Below are 12,405 nucleotides of genomic sequence, written 5' to 3' on the forward strand. Positions count from 1 at the left end.
CCTGATTATTTTATTGCATTTATTTGTGAATATCTTATATTTACGGACACTAATTTGTAACTATTACCCACTCAATGCATTTTGCTGGAGAAATAATCCATTTGTATTATGTAACGATCCTCCACTCACTGCTAATTTGCTGGAGAAATGACCTTGCTTTTATCGGGGGATTCTACTTTCGGTCATGAGTTCTGTTTGCTGTAGTTTTTAGTGATTTTTAAAAAATAGACACTGTAGACTGTTTGCTGTAGTCCACTGTTTAAACAGGCTCTGTTTGCTCAGTAAATAGATATTGTTTGCTCTGAAATACACACTTTGCTGTGAGTCCAGCCGGAAATCCCGCATGCCTCCAAATCATTGGCTGAAACGATGGTGTGAATAGACACACTGGCTACTCTTTGATATGCCCTGCTACTTCCTCAGTATTTGTCAGGTCTGGACCTCAGAAACGCCGCCTTGGATGTTCAAAGATGGAAGAAGGCGATTAACCTCGCCAGCCTGCCAAACCTGACAACAACCCCCACTCAGACCTATCGTGAGCCTGAAGAGGCAAACGGCTCTCAGCCAGTAACAATAAGAGAAGTGCTGAGCATCCTGATCTGTGTCGGGTAGAGGTCAGATTGAGGTGAAGGGGTCAGATAGAGAAGAAGGGGACAGATTGGGAAGAACGGGTCAGATTGAGGAAAAGAGATCAGATTGCGGAGAAGTGGTCAGATTGGGGAGAAGGGGCCAGATAGAGGAGAATGTGTCAGATTGTGGAGAAGGGGTCAGATTGTGGAGAAGGGGTCAGATTGAGTTGAAGGTATCAGACTGAGGAGAAGTGGACAGATTGGGACGAACGGGTCAGGTTGAGGGAAATAGATCAGATTGCGGAGAAGTGATCAGAGTGGGGAGAAGGTGTCAGATTGGGGAGAAGGGACTGGATTGAGGAGTAGGGGTCAGATTGAGGAGAAGGGACAGATTGAGGTTGGAGGAGGCTCGTTGCAGGTTGTTTGCGGTTGGAGTGTCATATGTTTAAGTGAGCGGAATGTAATTCCCTATCACAGCAAGTCAGGGTCGCTGTGACGCTTTAGCTTCAAAAATTGGCCGTGTGGGTGATAGTGAGGAGGAAAGCTGTGGACTGCAGGAAGATATCAATGGACTGGTCAGGTGGGTAGAAAAGTGGCAAATGGAATTCAGCCCAGAGAAGTGTGAGTGAATGTAATTGGGGAGGGTTAACAAGGCAAGGAAGAACACAATAAATGGGAGGATACTGATGAGGTGTGGAGGAACAAAGGGAGCTTGGAGTGCATGTCCACAGATCCCTGAAGGTAGCAGGATACGCAGAGAAAGTGATTTAAAAGGCATACGGGAAACTTTCCTTTATTAGCCGAGGCGGAGAATATCAGATGAGGGAGTTTATGCTAGAACTGTATAAAATAATGCTTAACCCAATGAGTCCTGCGTACAGTTCTGGTCACCACAATACAGGAAATATGTGTTTGCAATAGAGAGGGTACAGAGGAGATTGACGAGGATATTGTCAGGACAGGAGAATTTTAGCTATGGGAAAAGATTGGATAGGCTGGGTTGTTTTCGTTGGAACAAATGAGGCTGATGGGATATTTAATTGAGGTATGTAAAATAATGATGGGTCTGGATAGAGTGGATCGGAAGGACCTATTTCCCATAGTAGACGGGTCAGTGACCAGAGGGCAACGATTTAAAATAAATGGTAGAAGGATTAGACGGGAGTTGAGAAGAATCTTTTCACCCAGAGCGTGGTGAGGGTCTGGAACTCACTGCCTGAAAGGATGGGAGAGGCAGAAACCCTCAACGCATTAAAAAAGTCCTTGGATGTGCACTTGATGTGGGGACAGAGCAAGTTCTGGAGAGTGGGATGAAGCAAGATCGCTCTTTTGCGGCCGGCACAGACACGATGGGCAGAATGTATTCCTTCTCTGCAGTAACTTTCTATGATTATATGATTAAACTGCCACTCAATTTACACATTAAAGCATCATTAAACGCCAGGCAGCTGAAGTCTACCGCCTAAAAATATAAATATCACTCAGCTGCATCATCATTCATTGAACAGCAGCTGCTTGAGGAAGTCAGGGATGAGTCAAAAGAAACACATTGGCCCAAACAAAGCTTCTTCATCAGTTTCAAAATGCTGGAAATATTACCCGAACCCTAAACCTAACCCATGTTTATTCGGCTTTCATTCTCTGCATTTCTCATTCCATCAGCGATTCATGATTATTTCTGCTGGAGATTAAACAGATGATGTTAAAACTGGCCAGCAAAAAGGTGAATTTACAGGACAACAACTAGAATTTAAAGATTAAACGAAAAGGTAATTTTCCAGGACAACATCTGAAGATTAATGATGAAATGAAAATGTGAATTTACAGGATAACATCTAGAATTTAAAGACTAAGTGAAAAGGTGAATTTACAGGACAACATCTAAAGATTAATGATTAAATGAAAAGGAGAATTTACAGGATAACATCTAAAGATTAATGATTAAATTAAAGCAGAATTTACAGGACAACAATCTAAAGATTAATGATTAAATGAAAAGGTGAATTTACAGGATAACATCTAAAGATTAATGATTAAATTAAAGCAGAATTTACAGGACAACATCTAAAGATTAATGATTAAATGAAAACGTGAATTTGCAGGACAACATCTAAAGATTAATGATTAAATGAAAAGGAGAATTTACAGGATAACATCTAACGATTAATGATTAAATGAAAAGGTGAATTTACAGGATAACATCTAGAGTTTAAAAAGTAAATGAAAATTTGAATGACAGGCGAACAAATAGTATTTAAAGATTGAATGAAAAGTTGAATATACAGAACAACAGTTAGAATTGAAAGGTCCAATGAAAAGGTATATTTACAGGACAACATCAAGAATTTAAGGAATAATTGAACAAGTGAATTTACAGGACAATTGAAAGATTAACTGAAAAGGTGAATTCACAGCACAACAACCAGAATTTAAAGTTTAGATTCAAAGATGAATTTGCAGTAGAACTTGAATCTAAAGATTAAATGAAAAGCTGAATTAGCAGGACAACAATTAGAATCAAAAGATTAAATGAAAAGGTGAATTTGCAGGACAACAGATAGAATCTAAAGATTAAATGAAAAGGTGAATTTACAGGACAACGGATAGAATCTAAAGATTGAATGAAAAGGTGAATTTACAGGACAACTACTAGAATCTAAAGATTAAATGAAAAGGTGAGTTTACAGCACAACAACTCAAATTCAAAAAGGCCAATGAAGCAGAAATGTCACTTGTTTGCCACAAACATTTGTTGTTTCATTTCTTGGAAGTGAATCCTGGAGCCAGATACTCATTTGTGTGAACATCCTGATCAAAAGGCCGAAACTGTGACTCATTAACTGGAGACTGTCTGACGGACACTACAATCATTGCCCTGTTGCAATTGTATAAATTCAGGGCAATAAGGAATAGATTGGCGTCACAAAAGACCTGATACTGAGGTTAATAGAGCCGGGATCAGAATACAGTTAATTTATACGGAGTTGGAATCGGGATAAACAAACAGCCAATGTTCGAAAGGGAAGATAATTCCAAACATTTAAAGTTTCAACTCAATAAGTTCACTGTGTCTTTCCGTCTGCTCTTTGATCCCAATAAACTCACAGCAATCTATGAGAGTTCACTGTCACCTTCCCTTTGCAGTTTGATCCAAATAAACTAACATTAACCACTGAGAGTTCACTGTGTCCTTCCCTCTGCTGTTTGATCCCAAGAAACTCACAACAATCTATGAGCGTTCACTGTGTCCTTCCCTCTGCTGTTTGATGCAAATAAACTCTCATCAATCTGTGAGAGTTCACTGTGTCCTTCCCGCTGCTGTTTGGTCCCAATAAACTCACAGCATGCGGTGAGAGTTCACCGTGCCCTTCCCTTTGCTTTTTGAACCCAATAAACATACAGCTATCTATGCCCCTTGCTATCTTTACGTTCCGATAATAAAGAAATATTATGGTGATCAATAAAATCAAAATGAGTACACGGAACTGATATCGTCAACAGAACGCAGGTTCTCTCCGTGGTCTTCTGAACCAGAGATGGAAGAGCTGGGGGAAATTTAATGACTGTTCCCACACAGCGAATTAATGACCTTTGTTAAAAGATCAATAATTCATCAGAACAATTCAGAGTAAATGCGACTGTGTTTGATTCAGATCGAGCTCTGCTCTGGAGAACAGGACAGTGAGGGATTGTACTCATCAATCGTGTTTATGCCTGTGATGAGGAAATGATGTTTACCCAAGGTGTGTTCATTGATGTGCAGAACTCACAACACTAACTTACCCTGGAACTTGAACTGGTATCAAGATCCACAGCACAAGGTAAGGACCTGGAATATAGTAAGCTCTATTATTATCTTTCGTTTTACCGGAATGGACGCATCGCCGTTTATTTGTGCAGTAATTCGAGGTTATTGAAAAGTTGTTGTGTCCAAGTTGGATCAGGTAAGAAAGGATTGTTTTTTTTAAACAAAATAACTTCCTGGAAGCAGCGCCATTTCATAGAATAAAACTTCCAAATGCAAAGTCAAACGCTAAAATTCTACTGTTGTACGTCGTATTCAAATGTAATTCTTGTTTGTGACACGGTTATGATCAAAAAGTTAGAGGTCGAGACTTTTCAACAAAATACAGAATCCGTCATCATCACCGAAATCCAATGTTTCCAGCTCCGGGAGGTTTACGCTTTGACCCGCAGTGACCTCAGGATGCGAGGGCTCCTTGGTGCCAAACCGAGGCAAATGCCTCCGTGTTGCCAAGAGGAGTTACCGCTATCACTTTGGCATTTAACTCTTGTAATTGTGTAAAGTCGGACGAGGATTGAAACACCACCCGAAATGAGTGTGGGTGAGGAGGTTATTGCTGAGTGAATGTTGCTTGATGGCGCTATTGATGAGTCCATCCATCACTTTGCTAATGATTGTGAGGTGGCTGGTGGGGAGGTAATTTGTTGGATTCAGTCCGTCCATAATTTTGTGGCTGGGACATAGCTGAACATAACAAAAACATTTATCTAAAGAGCAAAAATTCCACTTGGACTGTCAAGCAACCATAGTCAACACGTGAGGTAAGACTCAATATAAAGCTGAAGGAAGTGACTCACACAAATGCAAAAAAAGCGGTAATTCAGGGGACTGGGAAAATATAGAAAACAACCAAGGGGCACAAAGAAAATATTAAGAGCTGCAGAAAGGGAATACGAAACAAAACATGCAAGTAATCTAACGGCTAGTAGTAAAAATATATTAGGAGCAAGAAAGTAGCTGAAAAAGAGATGGGTCCATTAAAGGCAGACTGATGTGATTCGGTAAAAGCTTACAAGGGAATAGCGGATTTATTCAACAAACACATTGCATCCATTTTCGCAGTAGAGGAAGAGGACAAAATACCAGTGATATGAGGGAAACTAAAAATAAATCAAAGGGAGGAAACTACTTTATTCATAATGATAAATGGAGAAAATGATGGGACTCAGGATAGATAAATCTCCAGAAGCTGATGGTTTCCACCAAAGGGATTTAGAAGAAGTAGGGGTGGGAATTGCAGCTGCGTTAGTTGTAATCTTTCAAAGCTCTCTTCATTTGGGAATTGTGCCATCAGACGGGAAAATTAAGATGGGTGAGACAGTGAAACCAGGTAATTATATGCCTGTCAGTTTAACATCGGTTGAGGGGGAGTTACTAGAATCTGTCATTAAGGATAGAGTGAGAGAGCATTTGAGCAAATATGAACTGAACAGAGAGAACCAGCATGGCTTTTTTAAAGGTAACACAGGTCTGACTGATCTAATTTAATTGTTTGAGGAGCTCACTTATAAAGTACACAAAATGGTATCTACGGAATTTATCGATGTGGAGTTCCAGAAAACATTTGATAAGGTTCCTCACAAAAATAATTGGCAACAATTAGAGCGCATGGAATTGGAGGCAGCCTTTGCACTTGGATTAGAAATTGTTAGGGAGGTAGGTTTCATAATTTGTCTTGTATTTCAAAAGGTTAAAGGGAGTGGATAGGGTGGGTGGAGAGAAATTATTTCCTTGTACAGGCAAATATCCTTCAGTGGTACGATGGGCCGAATGTCTTCCTTCTGGGCAGTAAAAGTCTGTGATGTTGCAAATAATTAACCTGTAGGCTGCAGACTTTCACTGTAACACGTGTTTCACCTCCACAGCTGCTTCAATCCACAACAACTCTGCCTGATCCTCATTTACACACAGGCAAAGCGACATCCACGCAGTCCTATTCATGGCAAAGTTCCAGTTTGAACGATTGATGCAGACACGATGACAGTCCCATTAGTTACAATGTTCCAGTTTGAACGATTGATGCAGTCACTATTGTAGTCCTATTCGTTACAATGTTCCAGTTTGAACGATTGATGCAGTCACTGTTGTAGTCCTATTCGTTACAATGTTCCAGTTTGAACGATTGATGCAGTCACTATTGTAGTCCTATTAGTTACAAAGTTCCAGTTTGAACGATTGATGCAGTCACTGTTGTAGTCCTTTTGGTTTCAATGTTCCAGTTTGAACGATTGATGCAGTCACTATTGTCGTCCTATTAGTTACAATGTTCCAGTTTGAACGATGGTTGCAGCCACGATTACAGTCCCATTTGTTAAAATTTTTCAATTTGAGCCATTGATGCAACCACGAGAACAATCCCATTATTTACAATGTTCCAGTTTGAACGATTGATGCAACCACTATTACAGTCCAATTAGTTACTATGCTCTCGTTGGAATTAATGATACATCCGCTGTCATGGTTATATTGATTACAATGATTCTCTTTGAGCTAACGATAGATCCCCTGTTATTTATTTTTGTTTATGTGTAACAGATCCCCCCATTATTATTCAGCACATTGCTTCATCAGAAATACTTATCGATTCGCTGTTACAGCCCTGTCTTCTGCCTGGGACCTATATCTCCCCATTCACTGTTAACTTCCTGTTCCGTGAATCGGTCGATGTCGGACATATTCCTCCATACATTGTACAGCTGTGTTGTCCACTTCAGGGTCAAACTTGTTGGCGAACAAGGGTTTCTGTTGGACGATCCAGTGCAGATCTGCAGAAGCATAAACACAGACTTGATGGCGGTACCTTCCTGTACAAGGCGGATATAAGGCACCTTTCTCAACATCACCAGCCTCAAAAGACCACTTCACTGCTCGAGTAAGGATTGGTGGGTCACCCCTACGGTGCCTGGGAGTGTCTGGAATGGAGCCGGGTACCTCGGGCATTCTCTGCAGGGTCGCCCAGATGTGTTCATCGGGGCTGTAGGTGTCCTCCGACCACTTGAAAAACGCCTGGATTTCCGAGTTCACAAATAAATTACTCACAAATTCTCTGGTGACCATAATGTATGCGGCCCCCACAAACATGGGGCTCCGTATGGGAGGGGGGCTCTTCTCTCGATCTGTTAAAACCACAGTTCCACGGATATCATAATGAAACTTCCATCGTCTCTGAAAGTCAAGAAAAGAGCAATCATTTCTCATTTTCCAACGTCATCCTATTTTATTTCTACCGTAACATAACTAACAGCGGTATCGATTAATGATAAATTTAGACTTTAGATAATGTTTTTTTTGCTTGTATAAATTTTGCATATAAAATTCTGATACATAGAGCAGCTCAAAAGAGGAAATCTAGCAGAAATGATAAGGTGGAGGCTCACTGCACAGCTACTAATGGCCGATTGAAGGGAAATGATACAGGAAATGTCAGCTAATTAGGTCAGATTGGTTATTTAGAATTGCTCTGGTCACCCACAAGTATGGAATTTAGACACGTGAAATAAAATAAGCCAATCAACAATCGCATCTGAAAGAAAAGTGTGTCAAGGCTTTGAAAACAATGTATTTAACAGCAAATGATCATCTGCCAGTTCCCTGGGAAGAGGGCCCAATACGGTAAATAGGAAGTTATCCTTCTATTATTCTACATGTTCCTATGTTGCTATGTTCCTCTGAAGTTATCCTTCTATTCTCGTGCCCAAACCGAATGATTTCAAACATAAGATGTGGGGCATGAGGCAGCCTAACTCGAGTTTCAAGTCAGCGCTTGACTCTCCAATGAAGTGAAGCGGGAGATGTGAGACCACCGGCAGGGGGTAATGTCACACCTCTTGTGATTCAGGTGACGTGTGGTGTAACTGCAATTTGATGATGAGCAAGTTCCAATCATCCACTCCTTCAGATATCCATTCAGTTCCTTTTGATTACATATAACCGCTTCCACTGCCCCCTTTGGCGGCTGAGCAGACATGAAGCTGGCGCATTTACCTGTTTGTATCCCGGTGGACGGTCCGAATCTATCACATTTGAGCCGTTCATGGCAATGAGACTGTTGACCATCTCTCGGTTGGTTTTCGTTGGAAAGTCTTGTCCACACACATTGATGAGATATCTCCACGGGACTGAGCTCCTCAGCAGCTCTTCCATGCAATTCAGATCAGCCTGAACCCTGGACCATGACGCGTACGTCACCGTCTCTAATTTACTGGCAACGAAGACATTACTGAAACAAGAGGCGATGGCCTGGACGGCCGAGTGAAACTGTTTTGGAGACTTCCTGTCCACGTGGACGCAGTACACATTCTGAGGAGCGTAAATGCTTCTTAAGAGCCTCTCAAACATCTCGATCTTTTCATAGATTACCATAGAATAGGCCAGAGGGAAATCGCGTTCCTCGGTGCTTGAGGAGAATGTGTTGTATTTGCGGTGTCTAACAAAAGAATCGCAGTCTCGGGTCATTGTTAAGTAATCGATTTCAGTGAAGACTTTGTGTTTGTTTGCGATTGTAATCGAATTGATTAGAGCTTTTTCAACGGATTCCGGGTCACCGCTAATTATCTTCCAGCAACTCGAGTTCATTTCTGACTTATTGAGAGATGCATTTCGCTCAACATAACCTGGTTTTAGTTTAACTGGTTTCCAATAGTTTACCAACAGATTTCCTCTCCGGGAAAAATATCCACCAAGAAAAGTCACAGCGAGTCCGCACAGGGTTGACATCAGTACCGCCCGCCTGAAGGAACAACATGCTAATATCATCATTGCCCTTTCACGAGTATTTAAAATGTAAATCTGTGATCCGATTTCCAGATATAATTCTTATGCAAATATAAACTTTGAGGAATTGTGCTCTTGACAAGGAGGCACTTTGTTCCAGGAATTTGGATAAATTTGGCACCGAATTTTCAGGCACCAATGAATTCAAATCGGATGCTCGGGGATGACAACAGCTACCGTGGCTTCATTGGGTTTCAGCTGTCAGCTCTGTTGGACAGGTCGCACCTGCTCCTGGTGTCTTGTCCCCCTTCCAGTGTGCCTTTGTGATCGGTCAGACCTTGCACCTTCCCTCACTCTCTCAATCAGTCACTCGCTCACTCTCTCCGCTCTTTGCGCTTTGTGGCACTTAGCGTCTCAATTTCTTGTCGCAGAGATTCAATCTTCGCTTCACAAAAGTCCCTGTAATAGGTTTCTCCCTCGTGTAACCGCTGTCAGTCGGTGTACCGTTTGGAGGCATTTAGCGTCTCAATTTCTTGTCGTAGAGATTCAATTTTCACTTCACAAAAGTCCCTGTAATCGGTTTCTCCCTCGTGTAACCGCTGTCAGTCGGTGTACAATTTCCACATTCTCTATTGCCTTTTTCGTAACTTAGGCTTTTCCGTAAACTTTTACTGAAAGAAGGGAGAAGGCTCGGGCGGGTCTCATGAAAGATTCAAGAACTTAAACGGAAAGGACCAGGAAAGCGATAACAGAGTCCAGAACAAGAGAGCATCGCGTCAAACGTGGACGAGAAAAAAAAAAGAAAGACGAACATTCACACAGCGCCTTTCATAACCTCAGGATGTCCCAAGAGGCTTTACGGCCAGTGTCGTCACAGTTGTAATGTTGGAAACGCGGCAGTTGCTTTTGTGTACAGCAAGATCCCACGAACACCAATGTGATAATGACCGGATAACCTGTTTCAGTGATGTTGATTGAGGCACAAATATTGGCCGGTACACCGGGGCAGTGGAATAACAAACTTCGACCTGAGAGGGTAGACTCTCATTTGAAACACGGCATCACGCATCGTACAGCGCTCCCTCAGTACTGCCCCTCCGAGAGTCCAGGGCGACATCAGTAGCGTACGGAGTTACAGGACAGGGTTCCATTCCCTGTCTGTCTGAACTGCAAATTCTGAAGTCGGGAGGAGGCGTCACTGGATCAGGACTGGCTAAATCCCCAAAATCCGTGTTCCTGCTTTCTGTGCTGGAGCCGCTCTTAAAATGTGTCCGTGGGGAGACTGGTGGGGATCAGGAGTGGGTTCATCCCTGAAATGTCCGGTGTAAAATGGGCTCCCCCCTGAGATCGCACACTTACAGAATTGTCGCATCCTCGGCGCTGGAGAACACATCAGACCGCGGGAAATAGGCTTCAGAGAGAAAGGAGAACGCGAGGAATGAAAGAATAAAACACGGAACTGAAGCTTAGAAATTGCATGAACCTTGTCTCGGTTCGGCAATGATTGTCAGTTTCTTTATTACCCTGTGGATTTTGCAGGTTATTTCATTTTATTTCCTTACAACCAGTCAGGCAGAATGTCCTTGTTTATTTTGGCAAGTCCCAAGTTTGGAATTTGACCTGAGCCTTGTTTTATGAGATTCAGAGCTCACTCTCTGTGTGAAAGCAGCTGCCGCACCTCAGGATGGATTTCAACTAAAACATTCCTCAGTTGTTTCAGGACAGGGAGCGGCCTCTCTGACGAAATCATATCGAACCGATTTGACAATTCGCTGCTGCTTCTACTGTGAACAAAGTTTATTCTCAATTTTACTTTCTCTCTTCTTGTTCCAGGGAAGTTCAGTAAAACAGACACATGGTTCGAAAGAAATTGTTACATTTCCATCTGGGACATTGTTCGCTAAAAGTCCAAGCGATTTCCTGATGTTTGCACTTTCAACACAGGGCCCAAGAGCCGGTGTCTTGTCAGTGAGCTGAGCTGTTTCTGTCGGTGAGGACATTAACCATTTAACCGGTGAATTAAACTATCCCTGAGCATCAATCGCCTCAGCCACTGGGGGAAAGATCACTGACATTCCAAAGTTACATTTATCACTGTAAATCTTCATTAGATACACCCGTCACATTGTTAAATGCAGAAAAGCTCATTCCTGCACAAGAGTCGGTATAAAGATTGAATTTTCCTCTTTTTCAGCTTGGCTATCACAGAGTAATCACGGGATGGGAGTGTCCGAAAAGAGACAATGTTTGAGGACAGATTGTGATGGTAATTCCGAGGGATGTATTGCGATATTTCATTTCACTCTCTCATTTCTCCTTTGTGTTTTGACCCAGATTAAGTATTTACTCGGGCCGGAGACAGAGGTTCAAGCGTCGGCCCCAAACTTCCCCAATATTTGTCTTCGAGTGAACTCTCCCGCCACAGACCTTCTCTTTCCTGCTGGAACTCACCCGCCTCATACATAGGAACATTGGAACAGGACGAAGCCATTCAGCCCCTCGAGCCCACTCCGCCATTTGATAAGATCATGGCTGTTCCCTGATCTCACTCCATATACCTGCCTTTGGCCCATATCCCTTTATATCTTTGGTTGCCAAAAAGCTATCTATCTCAGATTTAAAATTAGTAATTGAGCCAGCATCAATTGCCGTTTGCGGAAGAGAGTCTCTAACTTTTACCACCCTTTGTGTGTAGAAGTGTTTTCTAATCTCACTCCAGAAAGGTCTGGCTCTAATTTTTGGACTGCGCCCCCTCGAATCCCTAACCAGCAGAAATGGTTTCTCACTATCCAGCCGATCTGTTCCCCTCAATATCTTATAAACTTCGATCCGATCATCCCTTAACCTTCGAAACTCTGGAGAATACAACTCCAATTTGTGTAATCTCTCCTCGTATCTTAACCCTTGAAGTCCGGGTATCATTCCAGTAAACCTGCACAGCACTCCCTCCAAGGCCAATATGTCCTTTCGAAGGTTCGGTGCCCAGAACTGCTCACAGTACTCCAGATGCGGTCTAACCAGGGTTTTGTATAGCTGCACCATAATTTCTGCCCCCTTGTACTCCAGTCCTCTAGATATAAAGGTCAGCATTCCATTAGCCTTGTTAACTATTTTCTGCACATGTTCATGACAATCAATGTTCTGTGCACCTGAACCCCTAAATCCCTTTGAAAGTCCACTGTTCTTCTCTTTCCTGCTTGAACTCTCCCGCCACAGACACCCTCTTTCCGGCTACAACTCTCCCGCCACAGACCTTCTCCTTCTTGCTTGTTTCCATCCATCGGTGATTTAAGCTGAGAGTTTTCTATTCAACCGAAC

At 42.3% G+C, this 12,405-nt stretch overlaps 1 protein-coding gene across 1 annotated transcript; it reads right to left on the reverse strand.

Moving 5' to 3' along the window:
- Positions 1-6,960: 6,960 nt before the first annotated feature.
- LOC137314998 (beta-1,3-galactosyl-O-glycosyl-glycoprotein beta-1,6-N-acetylglucosaminyltransferase 3-like) lies at positions 6,961-8,736 on the reverse strand. Its single transcript, XM_067979955.1, has 2 exons — positions 8,359-8,736; positions 6,961-7,539 (listed from the first exon to the last, which is right to left on the reverse strand). Exons 1-2 carry the CDS (start codon positions 8,734-8,736, stop codon positions 7,012-7,014), a joined length of 906 nt encoding a protein of 301 aa, XP_067836056.1. The 3' UTR covers positions 6,961-7,011.
- Between the last annotated feature and the right edge of the window lie 3,669 nt (positions 8,737-12,405).

This window comes from Heptranchias perlo, unplaced genomic scaffold, assembly GCF_035084215.1.
Source record: "Heptranchias perlo isolate sHepPer1 unplaced genomic scaffold, sHepPer1.hap1 HAP1_SCAFFOLD_53, whole genome shotgun sequence".
NCBI lineage: Eukaryota > Metazoa > Chordata > Chondrichthyes > Hexanchiformes > Hexanchidae > Heptranchias > Heptranchias perlo.